This window comes from Diospyros lotus, chromosome 6 (assembly GCF_014633365.1).
Source record: "Diospyros lotus cultivar Yz01 chromosome 6, ASM1463336v1, whole genome shotgun sequence".
Classification (NCBI taxonomy): Eukaryota; Viridiplantae; Streptophyta; class Magnoliopsida; order Ericales; family Ebenaceae; genus Diospyros; species Diospyros lotus.
The window spans coordinates 16,550,468-16,569,414 of NC_068343.1; the positions used below are offsets into that span (position 1 = coordinate 16,550,468).

Below are 18,947 nucleotides of genomic sequence, written 5' to 3' on the forward strand. Positions count from 1 at the left end.
ATGCTGTAGATTGGAGGGGAGTGGCATCCAAGTGCTTTGGACAGGGGAGGGCTTTGAATGCTGATTAGCGGGTGCATTGAATCCACGCACGCCCAGGCACGGAAATTAAGGTGAAGCTTGCTGTCAAACAGCCCAAACCAACCCAACAAGGTGCCTTGAAATTCCAAACGCGATTCCCCACTGTATCCCCCAGCATGGAAAGTTTATTTATAACAAAAGAATACCGTGTTTGGCAGTGTTAATTACCATTAGGTACATAACATGAATATGCACACAACAACACAATTCGGGAGGAATAATTAATGAATGGAATCCTAATCTCACACGCCTCTAATTGCCTGCTCCCCTGTCAATGTCATGTCATGTCATGTCATCCTCCAAACCTAGTAATGCGTAATCCTCATCTCAATGGCTCAACGTCTTGCCTCTAATCGCCTATTATTTTTTATTTTATATTTTATTCTTAATTTCTAAATGATATTATTAATTAATTAATATCATAAAATATGGTATATTATTAGGAACCAATAAGATTGTTTTAAAACTAAAAACACTGTAAAATAAATATATAATGGGTAATTATTAAATTTTTAATTATTGCTCTTAAAATAATAATTAAAATTACATTTTATTAAATTCTAGCCTTCTCCCGTTGAATTGAATGCACCCTTGTGTGGTTTATTATTAGGCTAAAATCTATTAAATCATTTTAAGTTTAACATTTGGGACACTTCATCTGTGTAGTTTTATTTTTATTCCAAAATTCCTTTTGAAATTAAATTTTCATGTTCGATTAAAATGACCATAATGCCTGATTAATTTTAAACAATTACAAATTTTCCTTGCCACTTTTCTCTACTTAATCATAAATTTGATATTTTTATTTTTATTTAATTTATAATAATAAAATTATATATAATTATTTAAGATTAATTAAGATATTATAATTCTTTTCATCTTAGGCATATAATTATAATTTTTTAGTAAAAATAATATTAAAGAAATTTTTGGAGAATTAACTGTCTCAAATTATAAAATTTATTATGCTGCTAATGTATTTCAACAAATGTAAATAAATTAATTCAAAAAAAATTCGGGCAAGGAAATTTACAGCTTTGCAAACCCTACAACGACGGCAATTACTGGCTGCTCTCTCGATGGATGGGAATGTCTTGCTCTGACAGCAGCTAATCCTGCCCCGGCAATGCGAAATTCCCAATTTGCTCCAAATTTAAACTGGAAGATGACTCGCCGTTAGATCAGCTCCATCGCCCCGCGCCTTTACAGACTCTACCGCCGTTAGGTCTACGTCAACGCCCACCTTCGCCGACAAAACGGATCGGTTCCTGGAGAAAAACGCCGGCGTTTTTGTGAAGATCCAGCGGTCCGACCGCACAATCCGGTCGTTCCGGCCGATCTGCCTCCCGCGACTGCTCCCGTCTCCGCCGGTCCTGTAGCCTACAGCGACGACACAGCTGGTCGTGCGCTGCAGGCTCCGTTCTACGATCTGCTTCCTCACCTCCTCCGGTAACCTCAGAGTGTACCTGTCGCAGTTATCTCCCGGTAGAACCAATGAGTGACCGGTCGAGTGCGATCGCGGAAACTTCGCCACTCTCTGTGCATTTGGTTTTGGAGTTTCGATCACTTGCGGAGCTCTGTTTCGATCTTCGTCAACAGTAATTGAAACTTGATTTCGGCTTTGCGCTTGATCTTGTACTTCGCCGATTTCGGAACTGAAATTGTGCTCGGCTGTCGAGTCAATCGGATTCGCCGCCGTTCCTTGCGCGGCAGCACCTGAGAGTTCGTGCGCACTCAGCACGAGACTCGCTCGGCAGACGGGACAAGTTGTGTGAGAAGCCAACCAAGCGTCGATACACTCTGGATGGAACACGTGATCGCACTTAGGCAGCAACCGGAGAGTCTCGTCATCCGAGAACTCGTTTATGCAGATGGCGCATTCCAAATCTCCCTTCCCGATCTTGTGTTCCTTCACTTCCGAGTAATGCAAAATTGGGAACGACTCGATCACCTCCGGCTCCAGGCCGCGGGAGGACAGCGGGAAGTTCCCTGCTGCCGCCTGACCGGGGATCCCCGTGGCGCCGGCTTCCCTGGAGCACTGGCGGATGTAGATGGTAAAGATGCCCATGAAGAAGAAGGCGGACACGAGGACCACGATCACGATCGCCATTGACGGATCGACGTTGGAGTACGAGTAGTCCGAAGGCGAGTCCGGACTCGCCTGCGCGGCCGCGAAAGGCGCCTGCGCCGCCGCTAACAGTAGCAGAAGCAGCAGCATCGGGACTTCGACGTGGATGGTCCGACGGCTGAAATTAGTCATGGTCTGCAAAGGTAACGGCCTTAGATCCCGCGATTTGCATTCAAATAATATTTTGTTATTATACGGAAGGGAGCAAATGGAGTGTTAATATATATATGAAGAGGGAGGGGAGGGGTGAAGTGGGGATGGATCTAGGCGGCGTGAGCGAGAAGCAACTCACGCCAACTATGTGAGCAATGACATCACGGAATGGCTATACGACACGTGGCTGTCTGTTTCGGACCTTATGTTGACACGTCATTTGTTTTTTTTTTGGTTTTCATTTGCTCTTAGACAGGACGACGAGGCGTCATTAATTCTGATGGTTGTGGGTGGTTTCGTGAAGCTCGTGGAGCGCAAGTCATGTGCGCAACGATCGAGGGTTGTTTAGGGTTTGTTTCGATGTGATGTAATTTGTTAAAAGGATCCTAAAATTTTAAGAAAATTAAATATTTATTCGGTAAATAAAAATCATACTGAAAAATTGTTCTCGGAATTATATTACATTACTTACAATCTAAAATAAAAATTAATAATAATTTTGGTCTATTATTATTACTTAGATTAAGTTGTGAATAGCGCATTAATGAGCCAAGAATGGAGGGGTGGGGAAAGCATCTGGGCTGGGGGAAGGAATTGAAAGAAATTGTTTCTGGATGGTTCCTAGTCTTCTCGAAGTAGAGATATTTTCTTTTGTTTAAGGAAGCGGTCACGGTTAATCCGTGGGCGCCGTCGGAGGATCAAAGGCTGATCAGTTGGTTTCACACCACTATGATTGATTTAATCATTTAAATGCTAATTAATCCCAGTCTATATATTCTAACATTATCTCAAAGCATAGTAAACGCATTTTTTTTATTCAATTTCAAATTCTATCATTAAAATCATGCTATTATTTGTTAGTCAAAAGTATTTAATTTTTGTTGGACCGCGTTATTAAGGACCAAGGACCTTATTAATAGAATAAGGGTATGGTCAAGAATTGTGCACCTCAGACTCAGACAGACGCCCTTTTCGATTTGCAGCCCTAAAGCACGGAAATATTGGAACAGAGGAACCTTCCATGTTCCTGCATAGCATATATATATATATATGAGGGGACCCCGCGCCAATTGCCAAAGATCGTCAATTAATTCCCATATAAAACAAAAAAACATAGGGGTGATGGTGATAAATCAAAATAGATTCACCACCCATAGAGGATAAAGAAGGGTGATGCTCATCATGTTGAAGATAGAGATCAGGGACGCCTTTGACGGAGAACAAGTATCTCTAGGTACACACACACATTTTTCTTATATTTTTTTTTGTACATTTCTTCTGCATGTTGGTTTGTATTTACATATTTGTTTCTATATCAATCGACTATGACTTTTTAAGTATCAAATAATTTTCTGTAACATTAGCTCAATGATCCCCGCTGATGTATTGGGGGTTCAGCGGCCAGTGGTGACAAGCCAATGGCAGCCCACAACCAACAAGTTTTTTTTTTTTTTTTTGATATTAGAGGTGGAGAGAAAAAAAATAGTTACTTCACACTTTTTAATTAAACTTCACTTAATCTTAGGGGATGGGGAGTGTATTTTATCTCAAAATTAAAATGATGGTGGACTGATAACATTAAAATTAAAATTCTAAATAAATTAAATTAAAAAATTGTGAGAATTTAGAATTTTTGTTAAGAGCTAGTTAATCTATGGAAATCTTAAATTCCTCGAAGGCAGAGGCTAAATACAAATTTGGGGCACAACACGACATGCCAAATACCAAAGTTGATTCACAATTGGGGTGGGATAAGGATAAGACGTGCAACGGCAGAATATCAGCCTCCAAAAATGGGGGGTGGGTTGTTTGTTGGCAGTTTTTAAGCTCTAAGCCCACCGTTTCTCGTTTCTGGGTGGCCGCTACCGCCGCCGCTGCTGCCTCTGCATTTATAACCTCGGCTGGTATCTGGTTTGGCGTCGCTTTCGGTCGCAAATCACACCTATTATGTGTACTTTGGATACTCTTTTAATAATATGGCCAATGGTCATGTTAGGTTATATTTCACTGATAATTCAGTGAAAGCTTATCCTCTTTGCACTTGTTTCAATGGCCAAAATCAAATTACGTGTGATAATGTTGCCCCCCCACTTGTCTATGTACTCTTGACCCATTTTGCCTACATCGGCGCTTGTCACTCCTCAAGTTGGAAGGGCAATTTCCATGCACGCAAAACTCATTGGGTACTCATTTACTCTCACCAACTTCCTAAAGCTTGTTGGTTGGAGTATTTGAAACACAATGATAAAAATATTTCTTTTAACTTTCATGCTCAAGTGTTGGTGTCAAAGAATGACAATTTTTTTTTTCTTTATAATCTAATCTAATCTAATCTAATCTAATAGTTGCTATTACCTTAAGGGTATTTTGGGTACATAAAAAAAAGCTATAAAGAGTCATTTAGTACTTTCCTTTTAATAACCCAAATTATATATTAGGCACCAAGAATTTTGCTACTTATACATTGCAGGCTAGAAAGAGGGCTCCAGAAAAATGTGTAAATAACGAAAATACTCCACTCAATTACAAATTACTTTCCCTTCCCATAGCCACATTCTCTATCATTTCTCTCCCCTTCCCATGACTATTTTCAATAATTGTTATCGTCTTTGTCTTGTCTCTCGCGCGCCAATTACCGTTGCATACTCCACGTTGAGGGAGGATGTAGCGACGGTTAACGAGCGAGACGACGTAAGACAAGGCGAAAGCGGCAACAGGAAAATAGTCATGGAAATGAGAGAAATGAGACATGAGGCGATTATGGAAAAGAGAGACGGTAAAATTGTGATTCTCTATTTTTCTTAAGACTACGAGGTACAAGTAGCAAAATCGTAGGCACCAATTCAAAATTATTTCACTATCTCGATAAATTATTTTAATTTTTGTACATTCAAAATTATAACTTTGTAGTTTTTATTAATTTCGTAATTAAAAAAAATACAAAACATGCATTCCGACCCTATAGGCCGAGTGGGCCATCACAAGCCATGTAGGCTGAGCCCAAAGGGTGGCCCTCTTTATTTTTAAGGGCCATTCAACTTTCACATCAAACTTGAGAAGGTGATGAGTGTAAATTTACAAAGATAATTGATGTCTACAATTTTGAGAGGCACGTATATATTTGGTTTGACATAATTGCCTAAATAAACACAAGAATATAAAATCACATATCAATTAAAGCATACATAAAATAACACATGCAAAGAAATATCTATTTCCGACATTAAAGTAGATAAAAATTTTATTTAGACTATGATTGATCGGATCTATTTGTCATGTATTTTTTTATATAATTTTAAATATGAATAAAATATTAAAATTAAAAGATGTTCATATATACATCCAACAAAAAGTGTGATGGAATGGACCCGATACACTAATTTGCACGAAAATGGAAATAAGAAACATTTTTTATATGAAATAAAAATAGAAAAATAATATTTTTTTAAAAAAGTAAGAAATATAATTGCGAAATAAAGTGTAAATTTAAAAAATATAAGAATTTTTTGTAAATATAATTTTTAATATAAAAAATAATTCAAATATAATACAAACAAACATAATAATCTCCATGTGCTTTCTACCCGTAACATGTGTATTGTAGTATCTGTCCCTAACAATATTGTGTTTTTATAGAATTTAATTATTAATTATTTTCTTATTCTCTTTCCACAAATTATATATACATAGGATATCATTTTCTTTAGAAAAAACTTTAATTCATACCAACATACCATTGCCGTGTTTGGCACAATGGAATACAAACATAAACACATAGCTTAAAGAAAGAATACAAACACATAGCTTAGAGAAGAAACACAAACATAATGCGTGAACACACACAGAGAGAGAAAGGGGGGGTTATTTAGAGAAAGAAGTGGAATGACTAGCCACAACTTAAGAGGGAACGACTAGCGATGATTGAGAGAAGGAATAATCAACAATGAACAAATCGAACAAACAATTGATGGCGAGGCTTAATATTTGAGATTCGACGATCGAGAGATAAGCGATCTTCGATAAACAAATCAGAATCGAAAACAAGGGAACTAGAAACAAGGTAGCACTTGGAAAAACAAGTTTTGATGACCGTGTTAAGCAAGTATTGCGCACTAAAAGAAGAAGAAGAAGAAGATAGACTAAAAAGAGAAGGAAAATGAGCTTCGGGATTTGTGCGTGAGCGACTGTGGCCGAAAATGCATTTATACCCATTTTATGTAATTTGTGAAACGACCCCATAACGTTTTGCAAATTATAGAAATGACCCGAAAAATATTTTGGGCTGTATTTTTTATTTCTAAAGTAGGAAATGCTTCGAAAATGCCGAAACAACATCTTCGAGCCTTTTCCATGCTTAAGAGCCAATACAGAGATGGCACACCATGTTATGTCTAAGATTGTCTTTATATCTACCTTTAAGAGCTGAAAATAATTTTCATTTTCATTTTCATTTCAAATATAACAAAGTTTAGTGTGATAATTGGATACTCAGGGATAATATTTGGTGTAGTACTTCTGTATTGATATATTATACACTTGTATTAATTAAACATATATACAATACACAAATATAGAAGTGCCACACTTAGTGAAAGAAATAGAAAAAGATAAATTTTATGTAATTTGTGAAACAACCCCATAACGTTTCACAAATTACAGAAATGACCCAAAAAATATTTTGGGCTGTATTTTTTGTTTCTAAAATGGGAAATGCTTTGAAAATGCCGAAACAACATCTTCGAGCCTTTTCCATGCTTTAGAGCCAATACAGAAATGGCACACCATGTTATGTCTAAGATTGTCTTTATATCTACCTTTAACAGTTGAAAACAATTTTCATTTTCATTTTAAATATAACAAAGTTAGTGTGATAATTGGATACTCAGGGATAATATTAGGTGTAATACTTCTATATTGATATATTATACACTTGTATTAATTAAACATATATACAATACACAAATATAGAAGTGCCACACTTAGTGAAAGAAATAGAAAAAGATAAATTTTATGTAATTTAGGAAACGACCCCATAACGTTTCGCAAATTACAGAAATGACTCAAAAAATATTTTGGGCTGTATTTTTTGTTTCTAAAATGGGAAATGCTTCGAAAATGCCGAAACAACATCTTTGAGCCTTTTCCATGCTTGAGAGCCAATACAGAGATGGCACACCATGTTATGTCTAAGATTGTCTTTATATCTACCTTTAACAGAAAACAATTTTCATTTTCATTTTCATTTCAAATATAACAAAGTTTAGTGTGATAATTTGGATACTCAGGGATAATATTTGGTGTAGCACTTCTGTATTAATATATTATACACTTGTATTAATTAAACATATATACAATACACAAATATAGAAGTGCCACACTTAGTAAAAGAAATAGAAAAAGATAAAAAAAAAATAGTAGTAGAAAACCTTCTAAATATAACATAAGATATATATAATGATATTACAGAAAATGTGATAATGGATGAAAATGACTAAGGGTCAAAAGTACATTATTCATCCACATTAGGATTCAAATCTTTCTGGGGGTGATTTTTATTTTTTTAAGTAAAATAAATATCAAGCAACCAATCTAACCAAATATGATACAAAAATAAGGATCCAAAGGGGTTGCATCCTAAGGATTGATCTATCAACCAAAAGGGACGAGATAATACAACTAAAAGCAAAGCACAAACTAAGGAATAAGGAGATAAGCCCATGAGAAAAAAACTGAATACTCAAATCTCTAAACCCACCAGTAGCATAAGAAAGTTAGATAACCATTCGAGAGGGGGAGCCAGGCTTTAATGACCTTACAATAGGGGAAGGGGGTAATAATGACATTGAAAGTCGATATACTCTCTATGAGAGGCTAATGTCTAATGTTTCATACAAACCTTATAGTTATAGGAGAAAAAATTATATAAAGTCTTATGTTGGATGAAAATCGATGCAAAGGGTCTACCTATAGGCTCAATAAGGCCTTTAAAGTTCCAATCATGATGTTTTGCTTGAGCAGTTAAGATAAAAAATGATGTTGATTGGGGATTGGCTTGAGATTTGAAGCCATAATCTCAGAGTAATGCTTGGTCAAATCACTCGAATGAGACTAATCTCTGTGGGTGTCAGTAGAAGTAGCTTCGTCTTGAAAGGTTGCTTATTTAAGGGAATGGGGTACTTATTAACCACTTCTGAGAGATTCAATAACATGGTCGAGTGATGGGTCAATTTGAGCATAAACTAGTTGGATTAAGGGTGGAGGCAAGCCAACAAAGGTTAGGGTTTGAGATATGGAGATAGGGGCGGATCCAGCAAGTTGGGGTGGGCTGGGGTTGGGCTGGGCTGGGCTAAAATGAATTTAGGGCAAACTTTTGTATTAAAATTTTAATTTTTTTGTGAGCTGTCCTGGGCTTCAGCCCAGGACAGCTCACATGTGTATCTGCCCCTGTATGGAGATGTGGGTTTGGCTAAGGATATAGATCTTACCTTGAAATTTGAGTGTTGGTATGGAGAAACAAGGATTTGTTGACATCGATGATGATGAACAAGGGTCATGGTAGAGAGTAAAACTAGGGTGATAATATGTCTAGATGATAATGATGGAGAAAAGAGCGTTAATAATGATGATGAAAGAGTGGTTTTAGGTGGCAACAATGATGGCTAGTGGCAAGGGCATATCCAAGAAAAAGAGAGAGAATGTGAAGGAATAGTGTTTGTGAATGTGAAGGAAAAGAGAGAGAATGTGAATGATCTTATGGATTTGAGTATTGGGTTAATTCAAAAATTTTTGATTTGGGCCAAATTATGGGCTTAGTTTGGAGCATCATATTTGAATTGGGACAACATATTTGAATTGGGGCTTGAAGAATATGGACTAGTTAAACGGAATATGGGTTGATAATTCAAAAATTAAAAAAAAAATAATTTACATGGATTTGGGTTAAGACTGGTGCAAGTTGAAGCCTAGTCTAGCCCTCACCCAGATTCGTCTCTGGCTAATGGTAAGATGTCATAGGAAATGATGGAAGAATTAGATTTAACCATGATAGAGATGTCCAATAGGTGGTTTGTTAATTGGGGGGGGGGGGGGGGGGGGGAAGGTGGTTAGAAGGCCTATGTTGGCAATGGTTTGCGCTATATATGGGTTTGATAGTGGATTTGGATGATATAGTACTGTTAGGTTGCTTTTAACAAGTTGATTGTGAGTATTTATTGACTTGGAGTGACAAGATTTGATGAGATTTAGCAAGGCTTGACTAGATTTGTCGAGAACCTGTGCAATTAGGTGAAAATGATGTGTAAATCGAGTAATAGTGTTAAAGGGGGCTCTCGATTGAGAATGAAATGGAGCACCATTATTTGCCACAAAGACAAGGGTAGACGTTATATGTGATGGTTGCGGGCATATAGCTAGGAGCATTTTACTCCTTAAAAGCTAGGAAAAGAAAGAAATAAGAATGGTCAATTAATATAATGATTAATCGTAATGGTGGTTGGTGACAACAACGACAACACTCATAAATCTAGAAACCCTAGTTTCTAGAGTCGGATTCCCAATTTTGAGGGAAGCAATTTAAATAATAATCTATTCATTCATTTTGATTGTGACTTCATATATTTTTTTGTGTGCATTATTTATGAATTTTGTTTGTTCAATGAACTTTCTCGTTGTAAACTTGAATGATAGAGTTATCATTTTTTAGCATTTGATTGACAAAAAAATTGAAAAAATGTTTTTCTAGTGAAAATATTTACACCAAATGATGAAAATAACTTAGCAATTCAAAATCCTTAAGTCATTTTTCTATTTACACCAAACAAATAAATTGTGTTTTATTCCAACAAAAACATTTTTATCATACATATATGTATATGTGTATAAATCAGTTGTCCTATCGAGTTACTTTGATTTGTCAAACTTTAAATCCAAGCTCAAATATAATTTTAGCAGATTCCTTTAAATTTTTGGTATCACATCTGTACAATACACCTTGTTTTAAGGAACCTTCATCCTCTAAGGATGAGCCATCCATTAGTCATATGCTATTTTGGTCCTTAGAATCAGACCAACCTACCACTGTGAGCATATATGTATATGTTTATCAAACATATATGTATATGTTTATAATGTTATTCTTATGCTAGGATCCCTCGTTTCTTCTCTATGATTCGCAATAGTTATGTAACGTCCCGTTTTCTCACAACGTGCATTACCTCGAGATTTCAGGAAATTTTTTTTTTTTTTCTTCACATTACAACACAAGCCTCTCGACATACATACCTTCATCATAGTCATTTCCCGACAATCCCGATCGTACCTTCTTAGCATATCAAAATTTAAGAATTAATAGACTAAGATAGGTAATATCAATCACATTAGCGGAAGCAAGATCGAAACCTCAAATATATATAACCGACAATTCCTTTACAATATCCAAATCGATGTTTCACATGAAAATATTACACAACCTCTGAACATCGTAGTCATAGACAAAACTTACGAAAACATAACAGCTACATCTCGATGACATTCTTTCTCTTGGCACCACTGCTTTCACCTGGAACGTTTGAATATTCCAGGGACATAGTCCAAATTAGATGTTGAATCGTCTAAGTGAGAGTTCAAAAACGTTTTCATACAGATATGAAAAATCATATACAAAATCGATAAATCTCGACATGCACCAGCCTAAGAGAATCCCATATAGCACTTAACCCTAACCGGGGAAAATGCAATCTCTCTAAAGGCGACACGACCATTTCGGCACATTGGCAAAACAATCCTACTTAAGAGGGACAACCTCGACATATGAACCCGGGAATCACCCCATTGTCATTGTTAGGCTTTACGCTCCAACTCAAAAGCATTCCAAAACCCAATGCAACCCTGGCCCCAAAAGTGTCACATCAGCACTATCCTCGGAATCGATGTCACCTCGGCATTCATGCTATCGCTCAAAGGAACTTGGGGTGGTGTCCACTCGCAGCCCCGCCACTTGAGCCAACAACCGGGGTGGTGTCCACTCTCAGCCCCGCCACTTGGGTCCCGTAAGGTGAAGTCCGTCTTAGCCCCGTCCCAAGTAAGTCACCTAGCATTAATCCTAGGTACGCATCCCGAGTGCTGTCACTCTGGGCTACGTCACAGGTTACCAACCCACGTCCCACATGGACGACACAAAACAAGCCAATGCCGAAAAATCATAACATGCATAAAATCAACATCTCAATGTATGTAATTTACCATACGAAATTCAATGCATGTGTAAATAATTGTATGGACAATCATAATAAACCAAGCCATAGGGATGAACATTCACAGTAAACCATTCACATGTCACTTAAAGTCTTTTCGGGTAGAACCACTCACAAGTCAAAACAAAGTTGGGGGCGAACACTCACCTTCGGCTAAATTCAAATTCTTCTCGACAAGCGCGGTACGCCTCGATTTGCGTGCTTGCCTCGATTTGCGTGCCTTCTTCGAACTTCACACGAGTCACTTCGTCTCAACCCTCAAGGCACCCTAATCATCACATTTATCCAACAATTATAATTTTCCTTAATTTTCTCACAATTTTCCTATTTTTCTCCCATTTTCTTCTCTAGTAATCCAAAATAAATATCTACACAACTATTTTCTCAAATATTTTTACATAATAATTCATAAAACAATATTTATAAGCCTCTTGGATTTTCTGGAAATTTTCCAGATTTTTCTCCTATTTTCTCAAATTTCCATAATTACTTTTCCTTGAGAAAATTTATTTCTCATCGATTTACTTCGAATATACTTCAAAACAAATCATCAAAACTCATCAAATAAATTCCTTATACTTCTGGAAGTTTTTCATAATTTTATAAAAATTCCTCCTATTTATTTTCTATTTACATTTCCTTTCAAAAATCAAAAATAATTATTTTCTCAAGAAATTTCCAAGATAAAAATTCATCAAAATAAACTATTCATCTTTCTAGAATTTCTGGATATTTTTCCAGAATTTTAATTCCTTTAATTCTATTTTTTATCGAATTTTTTATATTTTCAATATTTAAAAAAACATAGAAAATACCTCTGGTTATCTTCTCAGGCGACGGCGACTGGCGACCTTCTCCGATGGCTGATCTGAAGACACCATCTTGAAGCCCTCTTCAAGTCGATCACAATGGAACCCTCACATGGCCGAAAAACTTACCGGAAGCTGTCCGATTTGACGATTTACAGTCCGGCTCCGGCGAAGCTTTGCGTTTTCCGACGAGCCAAATTGACATTCGATTTGAACTCCGATTGACATGAAACTTTCCAGATCAATTAACCATCGCCTTGTGACCAAAAGCCCCTTATTAGATCGCTCAATCGATCACTCTACAACCCGATTTCACATTCACTCGATATATATATATATGCGGCCGAATGCAAAAACACCTCTACACCGCTCCAAAAATTCTGAAACTCTCCAGAAATGATTCTCTTCCCTCAAGGATCAAAAGCCCCTTATTGGTTTCCCTCGATTCGCTCTCAAACTTGAGTGATTTGATGATTCAAATTCGGCCGAAATCCTTGGCTATTTATAGCCAAAATCCGACCCCCACGTGGCCAATTTTCGGCCAAAGCTTCTTCCCCACTCCTCCTAGACCTCCCTAGGCCACTCCCTGATGGTCCTAGGCTGCCAAATGGCCAGATTTTCCGGCCAAATCTATGGCCAAATCGGCCATGCTTGTACAATTTTTTGAAAATTGCACTTTGGCCTTTTGAAATTTCTCTTTTGCATTTTGGCCCTTACCCTCAAGCCCCTGATCTCTCTAACACCATCACTAAGACACTCAAGATTATAAATTCTCATTTCTCCCTTGAAATTTCTGAAAATTTACCGTTTTGACCTCCCTCGGGCATTTTTAGAAAATTACACTTAGGCCCGATTGATTGATTTGACCTCAAATCCATTCGATTCTACCTGAAACCACTTAAGGGTTGTTCTACGCATCAAATACTAGTCCTTGACATTCTCCGTTGAATTTTTGGACATCATTTATAACAATTCGGTAATACGAGCTTATTGGCAGCTGTATTTTTGCTATACCAAAAATTCTTCCCGATCTCGTTTCTTTTTTCACTAAAAATCATAATTTAAATCACTTGTCATTTCTATACAATTTTCCTTGGCCATCTAGGGTTCGAGGTACTCCCTCCGACTAATTTGATCGTCTAAAGCTGTATTAGTGTACCCTATAGTCTTATTTTTTCCACAATTCCATTTATGCCCTTTATCAAATATCATTTTTGTCCTCAAATTACTCTCGGGTATTACAAGTTACACTTATTTCATTTCTATATTTTGACTTTCGATCCCATCACCCTCAAACATTTCAAGTCACATGAGAGATCATTTGAATTTTTTTTTTTAAATTTTTTCAATTTTTAGTGACGGGAGTGATCCCTCCTGATGCTAAAAAATAAAAAAAATTAAATAAAAAATTAAAATTTAACGATGGGGTTATCCCTGTCGTTAAAAATTAAAAAAGAAATAAATAAAAAATTTAAATTTAGTGACGGGGTATTTCCCATCAATAAAAATTAAAAAATAAATAAAAAAAAATTTAATTTAGCAACGGGCTCAACCACGTCGCTAAAATATAAAAAAAATTAAAATTTAGCGACGGGTGAACCCATCACTAAAAAGAAAATAAAAATAAAGAATTAAAATTTAGCGACAAGTCAGCCCGTCACTAAAAAATAAAAATAAATAAATAAAAAACTAAAAATTTTACATTTAAACATATCACAATAATTTTTACCAACATTAATATTAGTAAAAATTAAACTATTTGTAAATACATTAAAATTAAAATCAAAATCAAAACATAATTTTTCATTGCTAATATAATAATTAATAAAGTTTTATTTAAATTAATAATGAAATAAAATTAAAATTAATATTCATTTCCCTTTACTAACATTAAATATTAAAATTAATATCATTAAATAAGTTTAAGAAATTTTGGTGTATAAATATAATTCTGAAATATTTGAAAGAGAATAGTATAAATATATTTTATATACATCAATGAACAAAAAGGCTTCCAGATCAGTTGGCTAATTGCTGAGAGTATTATCCTAGCGTTGCCATGTGGCGAGTAGAGGAGCGGCTATATGGTGCACATGAAAAATAGAAAAAATTAAATAAAAAAATTAAAATTTAGTGACCCCGTCGCTAATTCCGTCGCTGATTAGTGATGGGTACAACCCCTATCGCTAAAATACTTCCGTTGCTAAATTTCAACGACGCCATTTTTAGCCACGGAAAGGTGCCCGTCACTAAAACGTTGATTTTTTTATAGTGGGCCCACTGGGCCTGTCCCAGTTAGGCCCATTGGGCTCAACCTGAGATCTTATGTTATTCCCAACATTCCTTGCTCATTTATTTTTTTAACTATGTTATTTTTTTATTAATTATTGATATTGAATGCTAAAAAAATTTACATTTTGCAATAAATATAAATAATAACCATCAATATATTTAAAATTTTTAAACTAAATTTTTTATATATTTAAATTATAAATAAACATTCTCTTTTTTATATGTACATTATATTTCACATCAATTCACAAGAAAATTTACAAAACATATAAAATTTTAAAATATATAATAATGAAATAATATTTAAAACATAAGATAAAAATTGTTTAAAAAGATAAAGAATTGATTTTTATATATGCATTATTTTGATATTTATATATGTATTTTTTTTTAAAAAAATTATTTAAGAAAAGAAAAAGGTGTTGTGTTCGGTGGGCTCGGCTTACCAGGGCCCGTGGCCCAAGCCCATCGAGCCCAACCAAGCCCTGTGTGCTAAGTCCCACAAGCCCGCTAGGCCCACAGCCTGGCCCCCTATGGGGGGCCGTGGGCTGGGCGGGGCCTTACCCACGGTAAAAAGGGCCCAGCCCGTTTAAAAAGTCCGTGGGCTGGCTCGGGCCGGGCCAGCCCTTTTGACATCTCTACGTTGGAGGGGCACTATAGCGTTAGTATAGCGGTACTATAGCAATAGTGAAAAATTAATTTTTTTTATTCAAATTTCACAAAATTAATTTCTATACATTTTAGAAATACTTTGAAAAATAATTTTAATGAAAAATAACATTTTTGAAAATACATACACTTATGAAAAAAAATGTTTATTAAATTAAATTAAAAAATATATTTTTAGTAGAAAATAATATTTTTGGTGATACATATAATATGAAAAATATTTTATAAATTAATCTAAAAATTATATAAAAAATATTTTTAATAGAAAATAATATTTTTGGTAATACACATGTTATGAAAAATATTTTATAAATTAATTAAACATAATTCGATACTATAATTAATATATTTAATGAAAATACTCTTTTTGTTAATCACTAAAAATACTATATTTTATATATTGAAAATTTTCTTTTCGTTAATCATCAAAACTTAATTAAGATGAGCAAGTTGGCTCAACATTCTCCCCTTTTTTGATGATGACAAAACATAATTGATGAGATGATTAATTTAATAAAATATTTTTGAACACCCTCTTAATTTTATACTATAAGCTCCCCCTATCAAAAATACTAGTAGCATAAAAGAATTTTTGATATAAGTTAATAGATAAAATATTTTTTTTAAGAGTTTTAGGGAGCAAACCTAATTGCTAAATCTGATTGTATTGATTGCACCTACTTGCCTTGAATATCTAAATTGATTTCCTATCTCTTAAATATACAATTTCCTTACCTCAATAAATAAGAAAAATTTATCATACATTCTTTTCTCCCATAAAAAAATATTTACAACTTAAAATTACTAGTCACTCTCATACATAAATTTTCATTCTTCCCCTATTTTTGTCATAATCAAAAAATCATTGTGAGTTGAGAGAATATAGATATATAACAATACAGCTCATAAGAGAAATATATCAAGTATAATTCACAATATCAAGTATAATCCAAGATTACACAACATCAAAAAAAATAATCATAGAATAGTTAAGGGATACAATAGCATTACAAAATTTACAAAGCACTAATCTAACTCACACATGTTGATAGATTTGGATTTCGTCAATGCTCACTACTGATAATGGTTGCCGAAGACAACAGATCCAAGTTCATCGATATCACCTGGGAATGGTCACTGACTGCTGCTAGTTTCGGCTGGGTAATATTGCGAACTAGTCTCTTGAAAATAAGGAAACGACACATTTTCTTCTTGGACGACTAAAGTTTCAAAATTTCAAATAGGGTTTGGATCATCCACGACGAAGGATCCATGGTCATAGTATGGGTTTGAATTAGTTTCTTGGTGAAACCAATTTTGAACATTGAGAGGGTTGGCATAAGAGTTTGCAAATAATAATTCCTCTAATAAAGAAGTCAAATGAAATTGAAGATCGACGATTTGTTGTTGGAGGGAAAAATGTAGGAGACACAGCCATAAATAAGATCTTGAAGCCTAGCTTGACCTTCATACAATAGTGTAGTGACAGCCCCATAACGGTCACTAACCGAAAGCTGGGCCAGGAGTTTTGAGGCATTACTGGCACAAAAAACCTTATGGATATCAGCAAAATCAATTTGTCCTTCTTTATGGCAAAAATAAGGGGCAAAGACGCATGATTGAGTACACTTTCTTCTTAATACTTTGTAGGCACCGCACGGAGAACCGGGTCCTAACATGATCTTCTAGTTGTTTTTTGTTTTATTTTATTTTTAATTTTTTAAATTATTATTATTATTATTATTAATTTTTTTTAAAAACAATGACTTGTCACTGTTTTTAGGGTTTAGATTAACAGAGGAGAGAGGGCGAGAGCGAGGGTGAGAGCGAGGACGAGAGCAAGACATAGCAGTAAGAGGAGAGAGAGACAGCAAGCGACGAAGCAGCAATAGGTCAGAGCGAGGGAGAAACTAGGAGTGACGAAGTGATAGAGGCAGGGCAATGATCGAATCAACGAGAGGCAGGGAATTTGGGGGCTGAAGGTTTAGAGGATTTAGGGGTCGGGGATAATGGAGCTTACCATGAAACCCTAACAAGAACAAACAAACACAAACACAAAGACGACAAAAAATTGAACAACAAAGAACTGTGGATCCAAGATACATGAAGGAAAATCAAAAAAATGAAAAATTAATAGAGACTCACTGTGGATCCAATTGGCTACACAATAGAGAGGCGATGGCGTACGAGGGAGATACCGGTGGCGAGTGCAACGAGAAAGAGAGAGGATCAAGTGAGAGGAGGAAGAGAGTGAGAGAGATAAGGGTTCGGGTGAAAGAGATAATAGAGAGGGTTTTGAAGGAAGGACACTGATAGTCGACGAAGAAGGGTCGACCTTATCTGGGTCGGTCAGTTTTTTTATTTTATTTATTTTATTTTATTCATTCATTTATTATTATTATTATTATTATTATTATTATTATTATTATTATTATTTTAAGGAATAGAAACGAAATTTGCATAAAAAAACATTCGGAGATGAACCCTGCCTATTCGGATGCTAATCAACTCATTCGGATGGGAAAAAAAGACATTCAGATATAAAGAATCCAATTCAGATATGCATAGCAGGCATCCAGATATACTAAAACAATATCTAGATATTACTTGAAACTCATCCGTATATGACTCATGCCATCCGGATACTATGAAAACCTATTTGATATAACATGAATTTCATGTGAAAGGCAAAGGCTAAAAGAATCCTGATTGCTTCTAACCTAGCTACTGCAGCATGTGATTCTTAAAAATCGATGTATTCCTCTTGGTAATATCCTTTGGTTACAAGCATTTCCTTGTTTCTTATTATATTTCCATTTTCATCTAATTTATTCTTGAAAACCCACTTGGTTCCTATTATAGATTTATCCTTGGGTCTAGGAACTAGTTCTCATACTCCATTTCTTTTGAATTGATCTAATTCTTCTTGCATAGCCGTAACTCAAAACTCATATTCTAATGCTTGATCTATGGAAGTTGGCTCAACTTTAGATATAAAGGCTACATTGTTGCAATATATTGATGCAAGGATGCCCTAGTCCTTACACCTTGACTTGGTTCTTCAATTATTTGATGATCTTGCACAAATTTATAATTCTTTGGATACATATCTAAATCATCCTTGTTTTAGAGCGATAATTTTATCATCTTTCTCTCTTTGAATTCTCTTAACTTTCTTTCTAAAGATTTAAAAAATTTCATCATTTGAAAACAAAAGCACAACCAAGTAATCCTAAAGAAATTATCCACTACAACATATAATATTTTCCACCCAAACTTTTAGTTTGTGTGGATTCAAATAGATCTAAGTGCAAGAGTTGTTGAGACTTATTGGTTGATATTTCATTCTTAGAAAGCCTAACAACTAGATCAAAATTTCCTTGATTAGGTTTGGATTTGTATAACCTAATATATCTTTTATACCACAAAAAGAATATTATCATTCTTTACTATTAGGCATTATCTCAAGAAGGTGGCATACTTTCTTTCTTTAGGAGTGAGATCTATAGATCTCTCTCATTAGTCATGTGCGGTGAGTATCCACTATCTATGTATCATTTACCACCC

General features: G+C 35.1%; 1 protein-coding gene across 1 annotated transcript; it reads right to left on the reverse strand.

Moving 5' to 3' along the window:
- Positions 1-1,020: 1,020 nt before the first annotated feature.
- LOC127803114 (E3 ubiquitin-protein ligase ATL6-like) lies at positions 1,021-2,404 on the reverse strand. Its single transcript, XM_052339148.1, has one exon. It carries the CDS (start codon positions 2,336-2,338, stop codon positions 1,232-1,234), a length of 1,107 nt encoding a protein of 368 aa, XP_052195108.1. The 5' UTR covers positions 2,339-2,404; the 3' UTR covers positions 1,021-1,231.
- Positions 2,405-18,947: the final 16,543 nt, after the last annotated feature.